This window comes from Ursus arctos, unplaced genomic scaffold (genome assembly GCF_023065955.2).
Source record: "Ursus arctos isolate Adak ecotype North America unplaced genomic scaffold, UrsArc2.0 scaffold_15, whole genome shotgun sequence".
Taxonomy (NCBI): Eukaryota; Metazoa; Chordata; class Mammalia; order Carnivora; family Ursidae; genus Ursus; species Ursus arctos.
The window spans coordinates 15,417,036-15,442,091 of NW_026622819.1; the positions used below are offsets into that span (position 1 = coordinate 15,417,036).

General features: G+C 34.1%; 1 protein-coding gene across 2 annotated transcripts in view; it reads right to left on the reverse strand.

Annotated features, from left to right (window-relative positions):
* CDH18 (cadherin 18) overlaps positions 1-25,056 on the reverse strand; it is a 310,963-nt gene that overhangs the window by 207,879 nt on the left and 78,028 nt on the right. For both annotated transcript variants that reach the window (XM_026506724.4, XM_057312395.1), the window contains exon 3: positions 1,953-2,072. In XM_026506724.4, the coding sequence (XP_026362509.3) occupies positions 1,953-2,072 (120 nt within the window). The remainder of the gene's footprint in view (positions 1-1,952; positions 2,073-25,056) is intronic.

Consider the following 25,056-nt stretch of genomic DNA (forward strand, 5'->3'; position numbering starts at 1 on the left):
TGGCTCTGGTCATGATCCCAGAGTCCTGGGATCCAGTCCCATGTCTGGCTCCCTGCTCAGTGGGGATTCTGCTTCTCCCTCTCCCAACTGCTCGTGCTTTCACTTTCACTATCACTCTCTCCTCTCTCAAATAAATAAATACAATCTTTAAAAATAAGTAAATAAAATGAGAAACATGTATTTCATATATAAAACTATCATGTTTATTGGGAAAATAGAACAAAATGAGCAACACCAATATTAAATGATCATTTTCTTTTGTCTTAAGATTTTTTATGGCCATGATGGCAATATTATTACAATATAAAAATGTATCAAATACATGGTACACCTTAAATTTATATAATGTGTCAACTATATTTCAATAAAAAGCTTTTTTTCAACTAATTCTAAACCCTCCTACCAGAGTAACAATGTATATGATATATGTATATTTTCATCCCAGAGCTTTGACTACATATTAATTAACATTTTTATTTTTGAATATTTAATACTATCTTGGTACTAAAAGGACTTGCCTATCTGATAATCATTTTAGCTCACATTATATTACTTTTTATCATCTCCTGATTTTTATTTTTTACTTCATTTAATTATATATAATTTATCTTATAATTAAAATGCATATATGTATACATGTATTCTCCTTTTACCTATTTATATATGTTCATTACTTTCTTCATAAATGATGATAGTTAAGAAGTTAAGCAGTATGCTTGGCCTCTATTCTCGTCCTGTGTACTTATGTGTTGGAGAACACCAGGGAGAGAAGAAGACAATAAGCTGGCAGATTCCTCTTGGAAACATAATAATGATAATACTCTTAGCATTCAAATGATATTAACTACCGAGAGTATGCTAGCATCTTTTCAGTTGGATGTACCTTTTCTAAGATAATGGTAAATAAACCTGGAACCTATAAACTTATGAAGCAGGGTTCCTTGAAAAATGTTTTGTATGCTATGTAATTATGGGAGTATAAGAGGATATTTACAACCAAACATGGCTTTCTTCTGTGTTATATGGCTGAGCCTATTACTTGATAATCCCACATGTTAATCTGATTCAGAATAAATCTAATGTAACTAGAAAGGACCTTGGAACCTCTGGATTATCCTGGATCTCTCTCATCTGTGTCTCATGATTATGTATATCTTTGAAATTATTAGTAAAACTTGAAATTCATTTCTTACTCAACATGTAGCTACTTTCAAAATGGGTTTATATTCAGTCAGTTTGTTGTTAACAAATTATTTGCCAATGGGACCATGAGCTTCTGTGGTTTTTAGATTATTCCGCTGAACATAATCCTATAATGCAGTATTGAGTATCCTCCATTCCCACTTTGATATCACATATTATGATATGATTGTTTTGGACAGAAAAAAGAGAGGAAAGAGAGAATTCTATTTTTTCCTAAAAAAATATGTTTTTGTCTTTACTCTCAGTTAATTTCTCTTACATAATGCAATATTTAAAGACTGAGGAATTTTATCATTAGGAAAAAAAACGTCAGTTCAAGACATAACAATTACCTCAGTGTAATATGTAACAACTTATGTGACAATCAAATTCAAATAAACTATGGAAACACTCAATAAATTATTTACCATCTTTGGAAAAGAATTAAACCTAATATGTAAACACAACAAATGATACACTTGAAAATCTCATTGGATATAATAGTCCACATTTGTTTTAAGCAGAAAGTAATTGATACAGAGATCTGCAAAGATGAGGAAATTTTACCAGTATAAATGATGGATAATCCAAATATTAAGGGAAACTGAATTTATCTTCAATTATTCAATCACCTCATGTTAGAAAAAGCGAGGGCATTTTAAAATGTGCTAAAACAACAACGTCTGTTGTGGAAGAAGACACAGAAATAAAAACATTGCTTTCTTTCATTCCAGCGCACATTCACACAAATTATACAAAAATGCACTAACCTGTTTTAGGATCTACGGAGAAGTAGGGTTGTCCCTGGAGAATACTGTACACCACGCGGGCACTGTTTCCATAGGTAGGGTCATCTGCATCAGTAGCTGTCACCTGTAGAACAGAGGTACCTGTGCATTCAGGAAAACAAATTTTAGTGTGTGGTAACATTTAGCACGTGACTTGTACACAGAAAAAAGTTACGATGACATACCTATGGAACACTATAATAGTTGTATCCTACGAAATTTAATTCTTCAATGTATCTGTCAGACATAGCCCTTGCTTTTTTCCCCTGCCAACAACTGTTCCAGATGAGAGGCCAAAAGAAAATATTTGATCTCCAATATTTTATATTTTTGTATGTGCCAATAACACCATGGAAGGCCTCTTCAGACACTCACATAATCAGGGTTAGGTTGGACTGATGATCAAGAATCAAACTGGTGGGGTCACTTGGGTGGCTCAGTCATTAAGCGTCTGCCTTCAGCTCAGGGTGTGATCCCAGTGACCTGGGATCAAGCCCCACACTGGGCTCCCTGCTGCACTGGAACCTGCTTCTTCTTCTCCCACTCCCCCTTCTCGTGGTCCCTCTCTCACTGGCTGTCTCTCTCTTTATCAAATAAATAAAGAAAATCTTAAAAAAAAAAAAAAAGAATCAAACTGGTGTTCGACTTGGGGTAAAGGTAAAGTAGGGTGAAAGCATACATTGCATGTTATATACCTATTCAGAAAATGGGAGGGGGCATGGTTTGTGATTGGGGGGAATGCAGGTGGGTTGACATTAAATTATCAATGGCATCAAAATAGCACAAACCATTTTCCATCATTTATGACATTTTTATTTCTTACATGGACTACTAATGAGTCTCCTAACTGGTCTGCAAGGCTCAGTTCTCAGTCTTTTAGGTTCTTCTATATAGTACCACCATAATCACCTTTCTACAATGGGTATCAGAATATGCTTATTACACTGCATTTTTGAAAATTAAAGTGTACTTTAAAGGAATTTATAAACTTTAAAATACTGTATTTTGAGGTAAAATTAGTGGCTGTATTATGCTGATTTCTTTTATGTTTATATCTTGCAAATATTATTTGCATAATTGGTACATTTATACCATATTTCAGTTATGCCCAAATGAAAACTGATCTAGGTATAACAAGACAACCATCTATTAAGGGTTATATAACTCCACTGTAAATTTAGTGGGTTAAGAGCTCTCATTTATTCATGAAATGTACTTGATGAATCATCTAATAATGCATACTTGATATTTTATTCTGCCTAACTAGAAAAATTCTACCTACTAATTCAGGTTATGTAGCAAACAAAAATATTTCCACAATCAGTAAATCTGTATGAAATTCTGCATTCATTTTGTGCTTGACTATGGAAGCACTAACAACAGTCTTTAGTTTTAATAAGTACTTCAATTATTAAGGGATGGCACACTTATTAAGGGTCTAATATTTGTTTAACCACAAAGATTTTAACTCCTGTGTTGAAATGCAGATGTGACTTTAAACAGAGCTTGTTCTTTGTCTTCAAGGCATCCCAGAAAACTTAATAGAATTAGTATGCCTTCTTTACCTGATGATCCTTATTAGCAGATTATAAATGTACATGGACTTTTAATAATATGTTAAGATTCTGGCCTCTACATAATATTTTTATATCGAGATTATAAGCAGAAATATGATTAGTAATTGCGTACACTCAGAAGGGGAGGACTGCATGATGTCTAAAAGAAATCTCTAATAATGAATAATAAAACACAATGGTGACACTACCTGCTGGCAAGAATACTGAGAAACTAGGTCACTTGTACACTGCAGGTGGAAATGTACATTAAGCAGATTACTATAAAATCAAACACACATTTAGCTTACAACCCAGCAAATTATAGTTTTGAGCATTTATGCAAAAGTAATGCAAACATATGTCCACATAAAACTGTGTTTGTAAATATTCATAGATATTCACAGCAACACTATTTGTAGTAGCCACAAACTGGAAATGACCCAGATGTACTTGATTGGGAAAATGGTTAAACAGACTGCAGTACACTGATAGTATGGAATACTATTCAGCAATAAAAACAAACAGGCTGTTGATACATATGGCAATTTAGATGAATCTTCAGCAAATTATACCCAGTGGAAAAAAGCCAGTCCCAAAAGGTGATATATTATATGATCCCATTTATTTAATGTTCTTAAAATAATGACATTTTAGAAATTGATAACAAATTTGTACTTGCCAGGTTGAGGGGGAGGAGATAGAGATAGGGGAGACTGGTTATAAAAGAGCAACATGATGTTAGAATTGTTCAGTATTTTGATTACGGTATGTGATACATGAACATACACCTGTGATAAATTATGTAGAACTAAACACACACACAAGTCAAGCAGAGAAAGACAATTATCATATGATTTCTCTCATCTATGGAACATAAGAACTAGGAAGATCGGTAGGGGAAGAAAGGGATAAAGAAAGGGGGGGGTAATCAGAAGGGGGAATGAAGCATGAGAGACTATGGACTATGGGAAACAAACTGAGGGCCTCATAGGGGAGGGGGTGGGGCAATGGGATAGGCTGGTGATGGGTAGTAAGGAGGGCACGTATTGCATGGTGCACTGGGTGTTATACGCAACTAATGAATCATCGAACTTTACATCGGAAACCGGGGATGTACTGTATGGTGACTAACATAATATAATAAAAAAAATTAAAAAAAAAAAGAACTAAACACACACACAAGTAAAACTAGGGAAATCTAAACAAGATTGGTAGATTAAATAATTTCGATTTTCAGGCCATGATTTTTTTTTATCGTTTTGCAAGATGATAATTTTTTAAGATGTTACCATGGAGAAAAACGGAGTGAGGATACAAAGAATCCCTCCATATCATTTCCCATGACAGCCTGTGAACCTATGATCTCAAAATTAAAAATTGAAATAAAAAAAAAGACTGTTTTCTTGCCTCAATGATATTCCGTTCTGAGATCTTTTTTTTTAATTTCTTTTTATTTAGGCTTGTGTATGTACCATGATTTTTCTCATTATATAATGCACTACATTTTCTGGCTTGATTAAACTTTGGAGAGTTAGCTAAATGTACACTACCTCTTACACTCCTATGTCTAATTATTATTATTATGTTTATAAACAGAGTTTCAAGGACTTGTTCTGTGATGTCACAACATTTGTTCCATACCTCACATTCATCTCTCCACCTGTTCAGAGAATATCAGTAGGTAAACATCTACAAATAAAAGTTGGTTTAGGAGGCATTTATGTTGATAGCACATTGACGAAAATTAAATCAGTAATCGGTGCCCAGACAAAGCTCTAAGAAGTGAAAAAAGCCTATATTGTGGCTGAAGTGTTTTAAAATTTATCAGTCAAATGTTTGATCCGATTGGGAAAATGCTGATCGTACTGGTCATATACAAGGATCACTGAGATTCGGGAAAGAGAGAACAGTATAGATAGAAAGCATTAAAATAATGGTCATCTTTTAAGAAGCCACACTTATAAAACCTTCAGTTTTTAAAATTTTCTCTGGCTTTGCAAGTTATTTAGGTTTAAATTATTTTTAACATCTTAAAAATAGTCCCCAAGCACCATTCTATAGAGAAAGCTGAGAAAGAAAAACAGTGCAAGATCACACCTTCTTTGTGGTCACAGGCTGCATCACCACATGACAAAATGACATCCAAAAACATTGTTCTGCTTGGCTTAAAGTGTCTATAAAAGCCCATCCTTGTCAAGTGAAAGCTGAAAGGCATGAATGGAGTGACAAGGAAAGGAAGAACAAGAAGAGGAAAAAAGAAAAGAAAAAAGGTAGCCTTGTGGTGTTGACTAAGTGATGGTTGAAAGTAGCCCTGAGAAGTGAACAGAGAAGGGATCCAGGAGAGAAAAAGACAATATATTAACTCTCTGCCCTGGTCAAAATGTATGGTCACTAACAGTTACATATCTCTACATAGTAGGTCTCACAGGTATTTGGCAATTCTATTTGTTTTGTGTGAAGAAAGGTAGAGCAAATGATCTCCATCATTCTACGTTGATGGCATCTGAAGGCATCAGGCCACCACGTTGAGTTCACAGATTGCTGGTTGAAGGGAGCACGTGCATACCTACAGCACAGCCCAGCCGAAAGTCAGGCTGCCCCTTGAACACAGTGAGGGTAAAAATAAAGAGCAGGGATGGAAGATAAGTCCCTTGGCCAACTGTTCTAGGATTTCTTACTAAGGAGAATTGGTAAGAGGGTTTGAGGCCAAAAGAAAAAAATATATAGATATCTGACATTCTTACTGACTTGAAGCCTAGATGGCAACATTTTAAGAATGATTAGTGCTTTTAGAAGTTCTTTAACATTAGGGGAAAAAAGGTTTTGGGGCACATGGGTGGCTCAGTCGGTGAAGCATCTGCCTTGGCTCAGGTCATGATCTCGGGGTCTTGGGATCAAGACCCGCATTGGGCTCCCTACTCAGCAGGGAGTCTTCTTCTCCCTTTGTGCTCTCCCTCTCTTTCTCTCAAATAAATAAATAAAATCTTTAAAGAAAAGCTTTTTTTCATTAAAAATAGATAATAATTTTAAAAAATAGAACTCTTCAGGGTATGTGTTAGGGGTTGAATTGTTTCCCTTCAAAGTCCATGTGTTGAAGATCTAGACTCCAGTACATCAAGACGATCTTACTTGGAAATAGGATCATTGCAGAAGTAATTAATCAAGATAAGGTCAAACTAGAGTAGTTTGGGCCCCTACTCTAATATGCCTGGTGTCCTTATAAAAATAGGAAATTTGGAAACACACACCTACACACACACAGAATACTTTATGTGAAGATGAAGACAGAGATCAGAGTGATTCCTCTACAAACCAAGGAAAGTCAAGAATTGCCAACAAACCACTAGAAGCTAAAGGAAAGGCTTGGGACAAACCCTTTTCCAGTACTTTAGGAGGACACATAACCCTGCTGACACTTTCCACCTCAGACTTCTGGCTTTCCGAAGAGGGAGACAAAGATTTTTGTTGTTTAAGCTACTGGGCTTGTGGTACTTTGGTACAGGAGCCTTAGCAAACTAATAAAATGTGTTACAGTTGCAGTGGAAAGAAATTACATTTATTCTCAGAATTTACAGGTGTTCTTTAACTGAATCTGGACAAGAGTCTAAAGTTACAATTCACAATAAAATGATGGATGATTCCTTTTGCTGTTTGATGCCAGTTATATTGTAAATGAGATAAAATAAAAAGTTAACTTCACAAGTTGATAAAATTAAATTAGGTAGAAATTAATGGTATTTGGTTTTTTTAAACAGTAGGCACTACTAGTGATATAACTTGGCATTTTTAAGTAAATTAACAAGATGAATTAGTTATGTTAATGAAGATTTCTATTCCTGGTTAAATGTTTAAGAGGAAAAAAAATCAGTATTTATCTATTCTGAGAAGGGTATCCCACATTAGACAATTAAATTCCTTTCTTCATGCTATGTGCCCTAATTGTATACATAGAAGAAAAGAGAAAATTATTTTTCTTTATAATGCTAGATTTACAAATAAAAATATATGAAGTAATGCCAAAAAGTCCATTATTATACTAGAATATTAAAATAATCTAATTTTTTCTGGAAATTATTATATACATTTGGTCAATACATATTAAACCAGTAGCCCCTTCTCTATGTAACTAGCTTCTCATCAAAGAAAACTTTTCAAGTGTTTTATAAGCTTTCTTAATTTTTACAACAATTTCCCATGAAAAACAACCACAGAAACATTGTCTTTTAAAGTTTAATTGGCTACTCAGTGCACCATATTTTCAAGTTAAATATTTCCTGTGGCACACACGTAGCTGTTTCCATGCTAGGGATTAGTACCTTTCAGCTGATGTTTTATACAAATCTGAAAAAAAGATTAAAGTACTTGAAAAAGCTTTCAAGATATCTTTTCTACAATAAAACTTAAGCCCAGTTCCCTTTGGGAATTGCCCTGTGTCACTCTTTTCATTTGGTTTCTTTTTGTACTACGCTTTATAAATAGCATGCGTTTGGAAAGTTACATATCAATGGAGAAGCAGAAAGAGTGGACTTTCTTGAAAGTCTCTAAAGACCAACACGAAATATTTAATAAGGCATTTTAATATAAGCAAATATTCTCTGAGATTGCAAATCGTTACGCATGACTTGTCAGGGTTCACAGCTCTGTGAAAATCTCAAGTGAATCAATGTTGAGCAAGAACTTTTGAGTAAAAATAAGCTGAAGATGTATGAAGGCAGAGAATATCTCTCTGAAGGAATCTCGTAGGGCTTAATTCTCAGAAGACTTTCCCAGGGATTGGGAAAAAGCAATAGTCATCAAGATAGAACTTAAATTTCATTCTACACAGGAGGACTGTAATTTCACCAACAGAGAAATAACACAGGATTCCAATCATTGTGTCATTTGATAAAGCTTTGAGTATTCACCCAGGAGTCATTGAATTTATAAGAAAAAAATCCTTCTGCAAGAACACTTCTGAAACATCTAGTACTAGAGCAAAAGTCACTGTTGTATCCATGTATTTTAAATCATGGCTATCATTAAGTTCTGCAGATTTTCAATTAGATCCCTTTTATGGAACTGCATAGTGTAAAATTTCACATTATTCAAGTAAATTTTGCATTTTAGTCCTTAAATAGAAAAAAAAATTAATCAAGGAAGTAACACACATTAGGACCAATGATGTGAAAAACACTCGCTATATGCCTTTCAATTTAATAAAGACATTAATTTATTGAGAAAATTACATTTAATGCTATTTTACAGATGGGGGTACTGAGGTTCAAAAGGTTGCATAGTTGACAATAGGAAAATGCAGAATTCGAGCCTCATCCTATCTATTTTGATATGTGACATTCTTTCCTCTCTACTCTATTTCTCCAACCAGTCAGGATGGAGTTTAAGAGATCCATTCAGTTTAGTAGTTACAGTATCTTCCACCTTTTTGTGTGCATGTATGTTTCCTTCATGGTATGTAATGGCAGTCCAAGTGCATCTATTTGGGGAGAGGTTGTATTATATTTCAACCCTCTGTCAACCTGGCCAAAAGCCAAGTCATTATATGTGTCTTATAAAACAAAGGTGTGTAGTAGAACAGTTAGGCGAAGCATTCTCCAGATACTGACAATACTGTCATGCTCTTCTGCAGCCTTCCTTACCAACTAAACAGAGCAGATGCTAGAGGAAAATTACAATACAGAAAAGAAAGATGTGTCTACCTCTGTCTCTGTCTACCTCCCCTCCACCCTCCCTCTCTCTTTCGGCTTAGGTGGTATGTCTGCTTTTCTGCAACGGTTCTAGCTCCCTCTGAGCTGCCTTATTCCATGGGTCCATGCAATAAAGCCTAGCGCCTATGGTCAGGTAACACTAGTCTTCCCACCCTAGGGATACTAAACTCCTTCCCTAGTTGCTTTATGGTCCACGACTTGGTTTTTCATTTCTTCTTTCATTTTTGTAACTTATTCCACATTTGTAATTCCTGTTCTTGATCTAACTGGCAGTGGATTTTATTTTCCTGCTAAAACTCTGTGATAAGGAAGGTATTAACAGGTTTCTCCCCAACTATCCTTCATTGCTTTTCTGAGTAATGACTATACTTTACCAAATAGAAAGGTTAGGTTCTGTACTTGATTCTAATATAGTTAGTATTTTTAAATGAAAATCTATGTGTTTTTTACATTCAAACTTTAAATTTGTCAACATATTGGAATCTGACAAACATCAAACGGAGAGTCATTCATTGTATGCAAAATAAAATTATGAGATTTTAAGAGAAAATGTTTTTTAAGAAGAAAATTTTCATATATATGTGAAAATTTCATATATATACATATATATATATACACACACACACACATAATTGAAAACTTCAATACTTCTCAAAGTACTCCCCAGTTATTTCTTTAATTTATCATGTGTGATAATTAAGTCCTTGAACTATGGCTGATTTATTATCAGTTTCTTATCAAAAATTAGAAATTGTGTCTATGAATTGCTTTAATTTTCACTGTTTGGAGAATATTCTATCTGAAAAAATTTTTAAAAATTACCAAATTCAGCATTGTTTTGAATAATGGAATATTATTGCAGCTGAATTTTCATTCAGTAGCAAAAACAAAAGCAGAAACAAAACCAAAAGCCAAAAAAAAAAAAGACAACACAAAATGAATACAAGGATAAAAATATTTTGTCCTTGTTTGTTCACAAAGTTGTCAATAAAAGTTCAGAAGAGTTTACTAAAAGATTATAGTATATATTCATAATACATACACTGTATATTATATAGACATATTTATATAACATCATCATATTTATATATACAGACACAGACAAGTGACATACAATCACTAATTTCAATCATTGAGTAAAAAACTCCAATTTAGGGGCGCCTGGGTGGCACAGCGGTTAAGCGTCTGCCTTCGGCCCAGGGTGTGATCCCGGCATTCCGGGATTGAGCCCCACGTCAGGCTCCTCCGCTATGAGCCTGCTTCTTCCTCTCCCACTCCCCCTGCTTGTGTTCCCTCTCTCGCTGGCTGTCTCTATCTCTGTCCAATAAATAATAAAATCTTTAAAAAAAAAAAACTCCAATTTATTTATTTATTTTAACCAATTAACTGGGAAAATGGATTTCTAAAATAGCATAGTAGCACAGTCTATATATTTTTAAGGTAGTCAAAAATAAATTAAATTACAACTAAACCATATATACATATACTTAGAAGACTTTTTACATCTTAGTTCCTATGCCTATTCTCACCAGAATCACTGTTTGAGTGTACCAACTTTTGCCCTACTGCTTGTTTTTTCATTATAATTTAAAATTTTGATTGTATCACAATGGAAAAGTGTTCATTGGTATACCATAATTGAAAATGAAGAACTTGCTGCATCAAAATTATCTCCCAATACCTCTCCCATCACACAATTTAATTACATTATTAATTTTAGTTATGTTAGTTACTTTTATCACTATGGATAAAATGGTTAATTAAATTTCTATATTTTGCTTCAATGATTTTAGGCAGCAAATATGTCCTTAATGATTTTTAAGGAAATATATACTATTTACCATCTTTTTACTTACAATTTTTGTCGGTTACATGTTTTAAGTCATTGTAGTATACATTATATTATGTTCTTCCTCTCCAAAAACATGATTTTTGTGATTTTTCTATGCTTTTGAGAGGCTGGATATAAATGGACAATGTCCAGGCCATATATAAAAATAACAAGAAATCAGCCTATTACTACGATAACAGCCCAGGAGCCAAACTACATATCTTCCATACATGATACGTGCAGGAGGTTAAATGATCTTCCTTAACGATAATCCAGGAAGTTAAACAATAACATTCAGCCCCAAATGACCAGGAATTGATCAATAACTTACACTTTCTCTCTATTTTTCCCCATTTCCAACTTAAAAGCAATCAGATAAGGCAAGACTCGCATTCATAACCAATCACTAAGGATGTTCTGTTTCTAGGTAGCTCACCTACAGCTTCTCTAGGACAACAGTTTCCAATCATGGCATACTCAAAACTTTCTCTTTTGTCCACTATAAACCTCTCCCACTCTTCTGCCTGCTTTTGAGTCTCAGCCAAAATGCAAGCGATTGTGGTTAACTCTCTTGTTACAGCATACTCTGAATAAATAGCCTTTGCTCTTTATCGTTTGGTTGGTCTTTGTTTATTTCCATAAATTTTTTTAAAAATCAAGAATAAGCTCTATTTGATTATACAAAAACAAAAGTATTCTCTGCAAAATCAGTTAATGTGACCTGAATAACTCGAAAAGATGAAAAAAAAACGTGTATTTCTAAGCTTTGTCACAAAAATGAGAATGTTGCAAGTGTCAAGATTAAATTATTTTCTAATTCTTAGTGCATATAGCATATTTTCTACTCTTTTTAGAAATCCAATATACTCTTCTTCCTGGACATTCTGTATAGTTTAGTAATTCACTAAAATTCATAATATATATTTCTTGTGTATTCATGCTTAGGCACTAGATGTGATTGTTGATTTTTCCTAGTCTTTCCATGTCTGAAATTTTCTGAGTCCTTTCATATCTGAAAAAAATTATTTTCTCTAATATTTGATTGATGATCTTCCTGCTGGAATTACAGTAGAATTTTTATACAGGTTGGCATTGTCTTTTCACTTCTATCTTTGCTCATCAAAACTGTAATATAGAGAAATATTTGTCCTTCAAAATTTATCTTGTTTATATTACATTTTAAAATCTCTTCGTTATCCAAGGAAATTTGATGTCAGTTTTCAAATTAATAATTAGTTTTCCTGCTTGGTACTTATTTATATTTCTTCAAGTTGAAAACTCAGGGGTTTGTTGTTGTTGTTGTTGTTTTTCCATATCATTTTAATTTCTCACGACAAAAGTAAAATATTTCCAGTTGATCACCCATGTCTACTACTGACATACAAATGGCTAATGGGCACATGAAAAGGTGTTCAATGTCACTAATCATCAGGGAAATGTAAATGAAAAGCACAATGAGATACGACCTCACATCTGTTAGAATGTCTATTATAAGAAAGATAAAAGGTAAGAAGTGCTGGTAAGGGTGTGCAGAAAAGGGAACCATTATACACTGTTGGTGGAAATGTAATTGGTGTGTCCATTATAAAAAGTAGTATAAAGTTTCCTCAGTAAAGTAAAAGAACCATATGATCCAGTTATCCCACTTCTGAGTATGTAAAAAAAATCCAAAGTAAATGATATCACTATCTGAAAGACGTTTCTATACTCTCATGTCACTGCAGCATTATTTACAATAGACAAGATATAGAAACAACCTCAATTTCCCAATGTCCATCAATAGACAAATGACTAAAGAAAATGTGGAATAAAAAAAAAAAATATATATATATATATATATATATATATATATATATATATATATATATATATGGAAGATTGCTCAGCCTTAAAGAAGAAGGAAATCCTTCATTTGCAACAATGTAGATAAAACTGGAGGTCATTTGCTAAGGAAAATAACCAGACATAGAATGACAAATACATTATCTTATTTGCATGTGGAATCTAAAATATTCAACTCATAAAGCAAAGAGTAGAATGATAGCTTCCAGAGGCTATGGGGTGAGGGAAATGGGGAGATATTGGTCAAATAGTATACGATATCAATTATGCAAGACGAGTAAGTTCTGTAGATTTAGAAAACAGCATGGTGACTATAGTTCACAATACTATATATATTGTATATTTGAAATTTTCTAACAACATGTATCTTGCATTCTCACCACAGAGAGAAAGAAAGAAAGAGAAAGAGACAGGGAAGGAGGGAAGGAGGGAAGAAGGTAAGGAACACTCACTAAGTGAGGTGATGAATATGTACTCAGCTTGAGTATGGTGGTGTCGCAATGTATATATATCAAACATCAAGTTGTACATCTTAAATATATAAAATTCCCATTTGTTAATTATAACTCAATAAAGCTGAAAAATTTTAAGGCTAAAAAAGAAATTGAGTTGATGCTTATCCCTCTAAAATAGGAATGCTACATCTAAATAAATGAGGCCAGATGGGTAAATTTAGTTGCCACACGGGTCAAGGACTTTTGTGTTTCCCAAATGAGGAGAAGAAGGGACCTTGTGATACTCGCCCACTGGTAAGATCTGTTTTACTCTTTTTTGTTGTTCCTCTCTGATGTGGAATTTTGGTTTAGTGAAAGCTATTTTCTGCTTCGTTCCAGTGTTCCAATATCCTTATGTAAGCTATTCTTAGGGGAAAAAAATCATCAACGGCTTTACAATAGAATAAAAACACATTTTCCTTCTATGTATAGATGAGGTTGAAAAAGTCTTTTTTGTTAATAAATAAAATAATAAATAAATAAATAAATAAATAAATAAATATTTAATTTATTAAGTTGCCTGAGTGACTTCCCCAGGTCCTTCTGTGTTCGTGAATTTACAAAGGCTTTCATGGGTAGAACAATTTTCACCTTTAATTCTTAGGGTCATAAATATGGCCTGTCTCTTTCCCCCATTCAATTTCAATGTTTTCAATGCTCCAGGAATTTTCAGAATCTCTGACTCATTTTTGTTACTCTATCTTGTTGTTATGGTTTCTTTTTGAAATATTTATGGTTTCTTTTTGGACTATCCTCTTTGATACACCAAGGGGAGATATATCAGTGAGAAGAGGTTAAGTTATGCCACAATGACAAACTGGGTATTTTAAATGAGAGAAATACAATACGATCTTAGTAAGAAAAATAAATACAACTCCACTGTCATTTCCCTTCAGAAAAATAATCTTAATAGTGTTTTGTATGTCTTTCCATAACTTTATTTTGGTTCATTCAAAAGTCTATCATGTAATTATACATATAATACACAAAACACTCTGCAGCTTCTTCTATAAGTAGTAATATGTCATGGATATTTCCATGCCAACTAAACAAATATAATTTCAATAGCTACATGACATTTCACATTGCTTTTTGACACATATTTAGATTTGTCTAGTTTGTCGTATTTTTTATAGCTGTGTAACAAATTATCACAAACAGTTGAATAAAACCAAAGCCATCAAATTTCCTTATATTTATTTTTGTTTGTTTGTTGCTATATACATGCGATAATGTGATGAGCTTTCAGAGTTGTGCCATCTTCTGAAGGAGCACAGCTTCTCCAATATTCCATGGTGCTTCAGTGTGATGTGGCAGTAGAAGATTTAAGAGGCCATTTAGCTTATAATGGCAAAAAAAAGCATCTGACCTGAACTTCTGAGTTCTCTCCTTAACAGCGGATGGGAGCAAGAAAATAATTCTGATTTACTAAGGTGGAAAGTGAAGTTTAGCTAAGAGAAACTCAGGGGATCCTAAAAGGACTTGCAAATGGAAGGGAGAATAGGCAGCCATGACCATCAAGGACTGATCACTGAAAACTAGTAGGAACAGAGACACCTGGTAGATGGCAGCAGGAATCCACAACGGCACAAGTATTCCTCTTCTGCACTGTGCCATCTTTACCTGATCACTTTCCCTTCTGTCTATGCCTCATCACTGTACCTTCTAATTGTAACTGATTGTAGTGTTTTTATTTAATTCTTCATCACTATGATTTTCCCTACGCCTGATCACTATGCATTTACTCTATGTCTAATGGCTAGGGTTACCATACCTCATGCTGAGCCTTCTCTCCATACCTGAACACTGAACATTCACTTCATACGTGATTGCTATGCCTTTACTTTATACTGGGTTACTGTTCCTTTGCTCTGTACGTGACTCTGAGAAAATGAAGAAAAATATCCAAAATGGTGTCTCAAGAAAGAAATTTGAAATGCATAATAGAATTAGGAGTCAAGTTCAATGAAAAGTGAGGTTGAATTTATTGCATGTCTGAGTTTTGGGAATGGAATTTTAAGAGCATATGCCCTAATTCAGTGATTTCACACATAATTTATTTTCAATTTTTTAACTTTACTTTAACTAACGAACTTTAAGTTCGATGTATGTACTTTTGTAAAAATATAGGGTCAATAGCATATATTAATTAATTTGTGTTTATTTAAAACAAAACAAAACAAAACATTATCTCCATCAAGAAACATGTTAAGCTCCAAGGCCAATTTATATAACAAAATACTCCACTGACCACTATGGACGTTTCACTTATATTTTTTACAACTACATGCACATGACTTGCATGTTAGAACTGCCAAAACTCTGATTGCTTTCAATTTCCTACACTGAGGGGTACATACATGAAAATCATTCTTTGAATATATTTTTACTATGATATGCAAATTTAAGTTTCACGAATGAGTCCATCTTATAATGAAAAAAAAAATCCCAGTGAAGTATTTTCCATTATAAATTGATCAGTTTTCTTAGGGGAATTCCAAGTCTAGTCTACTTTCATAAAGAGTAAGTGAAGAGACTGAGGAATCAGCAGTAGCATAAAATGTAATCTGTTTAATCATATCTATCATTGAATAAAAATGAGAAACTGGATTGGCTTATGTGGCCTTTTTTGCATTTACAACTAACTTAATAGTATATAGGAAAATAAAATTAATCATTACTTCATGAAGCAATAATAAATTTTTACCCGATATAAGAACAATGATGTTCCAAAAATTAAGAGGCAATATTTCTTCAAAATCTTTCCTCAAAAAAAAAAAAAAAAATCTTTCCTCCAGACAGTAAAGGTGAAAAGGGTCAACATGTAATTATTCAGTAAAGATTGACAGAATATGGTTTCAGGTGATGTGGTTATAATAGTACAACAAAAGTAAGACAACAAAACTTCTGGGCCTCTTCTTCAAAAACCCTTGAAACTTGAACTTTTATACTACTGAAATGCAGCTCTAAGAGTCCATATGAAATATTTTCTTCCATTCCATAGGTTGCCATTTCATTCTGTCAGTGTTTCCTTTGCTGTGCAGAAGTTTTTAGTTTGATGCAGTCCCAGTTGCTTGTTTTTGTTTTTGTTTCTTTGCCTTTGGTGTTATAACCAAAATATCATTACAAAGACCAATGTCAAGGAAGTCACCCTCATGCTTTCTTCAGGAGTTTTACAATTTCAGATATTTAATCCATTTCAGTTGATTTTTGTGTATGGTGTAAAATAATGGTCCAGTTTCATTGTTTTTCATGTGGCTGTCCAGTTTTCCCAACACCATTTATTGAAGAGAATATTCTTTCCCCATTATGTATTCTTGGTTTCTTTGTCAACAGTTGGTCATATATACATGAGTACTTCTGGTCTCTTTTTCTATTCCATTGATCTAGGTGTCTGTTTTTATGCCCATACAACACTGTTTTGATTACTATAGCTTTGTAGTAGTATAGTTTGGAATCAGGAAATGTGAGGTCTCCAGCTTTGTCCTTTTTTCCCAAGATTACTTTGGCTATGAGGTGTCTCTTGAGGTTCCATAAAAATATTAGTATTGTTTGTTCTATTTCTGTGAAAACTGCCACTGACATTTAGTGAGGGACTGCATTGAATCTGTAGGTCACTTTGGATAGAATGGACATTTAAACAATATTAATTATTCCAATCCATGAACACGGAATACCTCTTCATTTCTTTATGTCCTCCTCAGTTCATTTTATCAATGTTTTAGAGATTTCAGTTTACAGATCTTTCACCTCCTTAAATTTATTCCTTAGTATTTTATTCTTTCTGATGTTCTTATAAATGGGATCGTTTTCTTAATTTATATCTTTCTTATAGTTCACTGTAAAATGGATGCTGTTTTGAGCCACTAGGTTGTGGGTTGATTTGCTACAAAACACTAGCTAACCGACACAAGGGAAAAGTTATCAGAATTAAAAAATTATGAAACTTAGAAATTTTTGTTCAATTTTCATTTCATTATTTGTCCAATGTGACTCCTTATACACACTTTTAATTTACCATGTAGAATGGCAGTGTCAGCCTCATTTCATTGAAATTATCTCATTCTGAAGTTATTGCCCCAGGGTAATGATTTTAAAATGGCTACTAGAATCCTGGAAGAAATCCAGGGTGAAGCTCCCAAGATGTTTGGCCAGAACTAAATCAGTCCCCCAACAAGCAGTGCAATAAAGTAAGCACAGCTGCTGTCTCTTCTTGCTGCTCTGCAACAAAGAACATAGCTGCAAGTGGAAATAGGCCTGGGAGTTAGAGATTGGAGAGGTACAAAGACATGAAAAAGACAAAGATGTTTTAATATATCTCCAAGGGCAAGGCACCTTGTAGCTATTAAGGGTCATATAGTAAAACTTCATATATTTTCTTTTTATGCCAAACTAAGAATCAGTGCTCTACTGAAGCTGAAGTTTATAAATTACATACTGTTAATTTTAATAAAATGTAATATTTTTTCTCTCTCCCATAAACAACAAAATCTGTCATTTTTATAGTCTGTTATAATAGCTTAAATATTATTAAATGACTTTTACTCATAGGTACCTTTTATTAATACACAGAAGAAAAGAAGGAGAAATTTCTATGATTCCTTATAGATATGCTGTTGTGAAAAACAAATTAAAGATGTGAAATTTGCTTTCAGGCAAATCGCATTGTAATCTAGTATGGTTACTCTCAAAACAATTGCTGGATATAAAGTAATTATTTTTGAAAATTTAGAGTGACTGCAAAACAACTAAAACTTCTAAAAACTACTGATTCTAGGTAAAAGGAAGACTATAATTGCAAAAATTGGGGTGCATTTTAATAAAAATAGAAGAGACAAAATTATCCTCTTAAATTATTATTTTAAAATTATTGTTTTGGTTTTTTTAAAGATTTTATTTATTTATTTGACAGAGAGAGACAGCCAGCGAGAGAGGGAACACAAGCAGGGCGAGTGGGAGAGGAAGCAGGCTCCTAGCAGAGGAGCCTGATGTGGGGCTCGATCCCAGAAAGCCGGGATCACGCCCTGAGCCAATGGCAGAGGCTTAATGACTGTGCCACCCAGGCGCCCCTGTTTTAATTGTTTTTTTAAAGAGATTGCTCAATATACATGATAAAAACACTTTTGCTAGCTTTTTATAACAATATGACATTCTAGTATCACTAAATGTCTTAAGACACTTATAATGTCCTTTCTGAGAATGGCAGTGCTGTTTACAAGTACATTTCTACTTATCCTATTTTCATTTCTTAAATGCCACACATGCACTAGACTGCTGATGCCAAAAGCACATATAATTTCATCTCATGGTTATTTTCCTCTTTGTGCCATGATGATCAGTATTATTAATTTTTTATTTCATATTCTTAAAATTCAGTTCTAAAAACTTAGACATTTAATGAAGTTGCATTAAATCAAAATTAAAGAAGTACTTCTTTAAAGTTGTTTAAAGGCCAAAGAAGACAATTATTGTATAGAATAACTGCTAGGAGGTGGTAAAATCATAAAGACTGGCATGATAATGGACTGCATACCAGAGGAAAAAAGAAAAGAAAAAATGTTAAACATTCATTGATAAAATGTGTGCAAGTGTGTTCATGGACCTATCCAGGTCCATAATATTATAATGTCATTCTGTCCACACATGTTCATTTTGTTTTATTTGATCAAATTTTTAGGTGAGTAAAAAAAATGCAGTGTGACAGTCAGTAGCTTACAAGTCATTCATCATAACTCAAATGGTCCTTTTCTAAATCAACACTATAACAAGAAGCAGATTTCTTTTAAAAATGAGAGCCACAATGACTCTCAAGTAGCCATACTGTTACACTTCGTTCTGTGAGAACAAATGACTTAACTTTATTCAATGGTATACCTCACTGTTTTCATAATATAGTGCAATTGAATTTGTCAATTAATATTAATCATGAAAATTGCTGACCTGGGCAGATAGAGTTGTTTTTGGTCATAAAATATATGAGTAATCTAACACTATGAGATTCTCTTTGGAAGTGACTATAAATTTAACAAATAGTATATTCTCCAATTCATGCTTCTACTTTGAAATGCTTTAAAAAACATTCTCTTCCCAAAGAGCATTTGGCAATGTCTAAAGACACTGTAATATGATGGTGGTAGAAAGGATGCTACTAACATCTAATGTTCGGACCTCAGGGAGGTGCTGAACATCCTACCAGGCCCATGACAGTCTTCCACAGCAGAGACTCATCCAGGCTACTACGTCATTTAGTGGCAAGGTTGCAAAACCCTGCTGTAGAGGGATATGATTCCCTACGTAATAGTTGAAATTACACAACATAATGCAAAGAGGTGAAGAAAAACATCATATTGAAACATGCATTGAAAAACACTCTATTTTGCATCTTTCTTTATTAAGCCATCCAGAATTGCCACAGACTTTGTCTGCTGATTATTACTCACTGACAAGAAACATGCAACCACATTTTGCTTTTCTCCCCGGTAATATAGCACACAGCAATTACTTGGAGGGCTCCATGACTACTACTTAGCACTATAGATATACAAGAAACAATAACTTGATAAACACTTGCATACCCCGGAGGTCTCTTGTGCTGCCTTCTCTGCATTCTCATAGCATATTCTGCTAAACTGTGAAGGGGATTCATCATTTGCATGACAATCTTGTTTATTTTCCACTTTAACAAATGTGTGCGTACGCACATGCGCACACACACACCCACACACACACACGCACCCTTAAGTAAGCCATAAACCCAAAGGGAAGACAAGAGTATTTTTCATCATTGTATCTTCTATGTGGAATCCTTGTCTAACTGATAAACCCCTGTACACTATGTAAGATTAATTGAGGACTTCTCTAAGTCTGCAAGCTGAACTCACTGTCCACTTTATGGTTCCCTTATATTTAGCTTATCAAACACTACATTGAAATTTTCTGTTTATATGTCTGTAGCCTGTTCAAATTTAGGGAACTTTTTTCTTCTCTTCTCTCCTCTCCTCTCCTCTCCTCTCCTCTCCTCTCCTCTCCTCTTCTCTTCTCTTCTTTTTCTTCTCCTCTCCCCTTCCTTCCTTCCTTCTTTCCTTCCTTCCTTCTTTCCTTCCTTCCTTCCTTCCTTCCTTCCTTCCTTCCTTCCTTCCTTCCTACCATTTTATTACTACTATTAGTTCTCAGCATATAAAATACCTTCCTTCTATCTCTCTCTCTTTCCAGAAAGAATTAAAGAGATACAAAAAGGGAGATACTTTTTTTTAATGGCTGAGTAATTCAAAACCAAATTAATGAGTATATGATAAAAATGATGAATTTGTCAGGCACCATATGCTAAGGAAAATTTTGTTGTCATCTGCTTATACTGTTAGCCATTATTACTATTAGAAACCTATATATCTTTAAGTATTATTGTTATTTAAAATATTTTTATCACAAGTCTGCATTTCACTTTTTATTATCACTTTATAAATAATATATATATATGTAGTTTTTAATAAAGAAGAATGCATTTCTCTGCTAGCAGATAAAGCCATAGCCCATTTTTTGAAGCAATTGCCTTCATCAGTATGTGTGTTTCTTTAAGATATGCCCTTTGTGCACATACACTGTACAACACACCCTTACGTTCTAAAACAAACTAGACTATTCTACACGTATTTCTAAAAACATTTTTTTCACTAAGACAATATAATCTTCAGAGGTCAGTATATACATACAAGTTCATTCATCTTAAGACTGCGTAGGTAATCTGTATGTACTTTAAGAGTCATTTACTTGAAAACTTCCTTACTAGTAGACTTTAAGTGTGTTTCCAATGTTTCGCTATTACGAACAACACTGCAATGGACATCCTTTCACATGTACCTTGGTGTAACCATGTGAATGCATCTATAGAATAGTTGTCTGTAATACAGACTGTACAACAAAAGGATATGTTCTCAATTTAAAATACTGTTAAATTGCCATCCAAAACAACTGTGGGACTTCACCTGTCGGCTAATGGCTCTGTACATTAACAACTTCGTGAATTATCAGACTTATATACTTTGGTAGGTGAACATTGGTTTCTCCTTCTCCTTCGTGGCCTCTTAAATTACTAATGGAATTTGAAGTTTTTCTTTGGATAATTAACACATTTCTTTTTTCTGTGACTCTCCTGCTAATGTAATTTCTCCATTTTTTTATTTGATTGTGACATATTTTTTGTTGTTAAAAAATGCCCTTATGTAATAAAAATTAGCCCCCTGTCAGCCAGGTATGTTTACCAGTATTTCAGTTTATCTTTCATTTTATTAGGTTTAGCATAATTATTTGACATCTGTATTTTCAAATGTTTCTTCATTTAAATTTATGTCTTACTGATTGTTGCTTACTGTAAAAAGTCCTTTTTTATCATACACTTGTTTGTTTTGTTTTTTTAGTGGTTATGTTTTCATGAGCAGATTCAAAGTTTTAGTTTTTATAGCTTAATCACAGGTTTATTTACTATTTACTTTGTCCTTAAGCGTTGGGAAAACCATGCTATCCCTATTGTCCCAGCATCATGAGTACACCTGGCCCTCCACCTGAGTCCCACTCCTGAGCCCAGTTAATGAGGCTACTTTCCATTGCTCAATACCTCCATTTGTTTCACTGTGCACACTATCTGCATCACAAAGGATTTTCAGCTTTTGGCACACATACCTATCTGGAAACTATCCATTGTCTTTATCCACACTATATCTAATGTACACATTATGGAGTTGTTAGAAAATTCTTTTTCAAAAGCATATCCTTGTTGGACTCCCTAGTGATTAGATTTGTAGTATAAATAAATGTTTATTCCCTTACTCTCAGCATTTAGGAATAATTTTTCTCTTTATGGTACGTAGCCATCCCCAAATCCAATCCTTTAAAATAAGAAGAAACATTATAACATCAAATCTAGCCTCACATGTCAAGAAGGCAACCTCCACTTCCAGCTCAATAAACTGTAAGGATTCTGGAATGTCCACTCTTCTTGTTATAATTATTCCACCAATAGCTTGATTCAGATTTTACATTTTTCACTATACAAAAAAATTGGGAACTTCAAAGCTGAATCTCTATCTGGCTTAGAAATCTTTTCCAGTTGCACTTCTTACTAACCATGTAGTCTTGGGCAAATCATTTAATTCTATGTATCAGTTTTATCCTCTGTAAAACAAGGATAACCATCATGTTGCCCTTATGATGTGAGCAGGAAATTGCTATAAATTACATGCAATGCCTGGCATATAGTAAGTGCTCAATAAATATTCCTTGATGCTGTTTCAATGTTTATAACATCATTAGAACAACTGCTTTGACAACCTGTAGTCTCAGATGCTGACAAAACTAACTGGTTGTTTTGGGGTGACCAACTTTAGATTTTCTGCAGAACTCAAAGTCAACATTCAAATGTTCAATTTCCTTTTCCTTGCTGATCAAAACTTCTATGGATGCAATTGATTCCACAGCTGATGGCAAGCAAGATTAAAATATCTGAAATCAACTGTTGGCTGCATCATAGGCAAAAAGGGAAATAGCTGCCATAGTCCAATCATCCAGCATCACAATTACATAGAAAGGAAAATAAGTGCTGATTTCATGTGTCATTCCCAAATCAAGGCACTTCATGGAAAATGGCATCATTGTTTCTTATCTGATGTTCACTATTCTTTTGGATTCAGTATTGGTTTTCATTTTTTGCTTTTGGGGTCCTTGTTAAATCTAGAATTTGTCCAAGTACCAACTCAGAGTCAATGTAGCTGTAGGTATCTGAGATCCAACAAGACAGTTTAAATGGAAACAGGTTTACTTTGTTAAGAATGATTTTGTCATTGGCAGGCTGGGATAGAGCATCACTTCTGCAAGAGAATCACCCTTCCAGACCCTTTTAACTTTCTGCTCCATCTCACTTAGCAGGAGGCTTTCATCCTTACGATGCCAGAGGCTGCTGCATTTTCATACCACATCTGGTTTTGGGGCCATGGGTGAAATATGTATGCCACTTATGTCTTCTCAGGAAACCTATCTCTTTTCTGGAAATCCCACCCCATTGGCCTCCACTGACATCCTACTGGTTAGATTTAGGTCACATGGTCACTCCTAGAGGAAAGGGAGTGGTGGGAGGTGAATATTTGATTCTGCATCATGTCACCCTGAACAATACTGATTTGTAGTAACACAAAAAGACAGGCTGAATATTAGTTAGATAACTAACAGTATCCACCTAAAAGCAAGAAGCCCCAACTTATCATTTATAACAAATAACATATGTCCGTGCATATTTAGCAGGGCTGGCAGAACACTAACTGCCCTAGAGCAGCGATGCCTTGTCTATCAGACTGTGACACTATCCTCTATTATTGCCCCTGCCTCCAGTCACACCCCTGCAAGCCCTTACAATGGTGGTTGACAAACTTTTTCTGTAAAAGGCAACAGGGAATTACTTTCGGCTTTGGGAGTCAAATGGTCTCCATTGCAACTTCTCAATTCTGTCACTGTAATGCCCAAACTACCACAGGCAATATTTAAATGAATGGATGTGGCTGTATTCCAGTTAAACATTATATAAAAAAAATAGACCACAAGCTGAATTTGTCTCCCTTGCCACTGTTGGCTGGTCCCTCCTCTCCAATATTACTAGCTTTTTAATTCTAAAATCAGAATCAATGCAAGCATCACCCATTCTGAAGCACACATGTGAAGTGAGTTCATCCCTCCACTAACTTTCAAAGCACCTTCTATACATTTGTATTAAAATGTACAATAGATGCTATTTTGATACTTTTTTATCTACATTTTTTTCTCTAGTGAATTTTCTCTCTCTCTCTCAATGGAATCATGCTTAGAAGCACAGCAATACAGTTACTTAAACCTATTCTGTCGTGTTCTTTTTCTCTACTTCTTTTTTTTCTTTTTAAATGGATGCTTTTTTTAAGATTTTATTTGAGACAGAGTGAGTGAGAGAGAGAGCACTCTCTCTCAGGGGGAGAGGGGAGAAGCAGAGGGAGAAGCATACTCCCCACTGAACAGGAGGTCTGACACAGGGCTTGATCCTAGGACCTTGAGATCATGATGTGAGCTGAAGGAGACACTTCCCGACTAAGCCACCCAGGTGCCCCCTTTTTCTCTACTTCTTTCAGATATTGTATATTCCTCCTCAACCATACTCATCTCGGTAAAAGAATTTAGGAATATTATTTCCCATTCCCATCCTCCTCTTAAGTCCTGGATGAAGACTTTGAAATGTTGTGACTTGTTCCTAAGTCCTCAAACTATATTTTATGCCACAGTAATTCCTTTAAGCTTTATGATTCTTGGATTGTACAGTTTCCTTTAGCATCCTCAAACGTATCCATTTAGATTTAACTGTGTACACACATAAACACATATTTCAGGGTACATTTCCAATTTTTTTTTCCCCTTTCCTTGTCATTTTCCTTGACTTTGAGGATCTCTGTTTGGATTCATTTCAACAATTTTCATTACAACATTTTCTCAAATATATTTTTAGATAAGATAACGCAACAATCTACTTTCTGGATCCTTCCCCAAACATTTCTTTTACCTTTACAAATGAGTCATATTTTGATGAGCAAAGGATTTGGGGCTAGAGTTTTTTTTTTTTTTTCTTTGTAGATTATACATTCAACTGTCAAT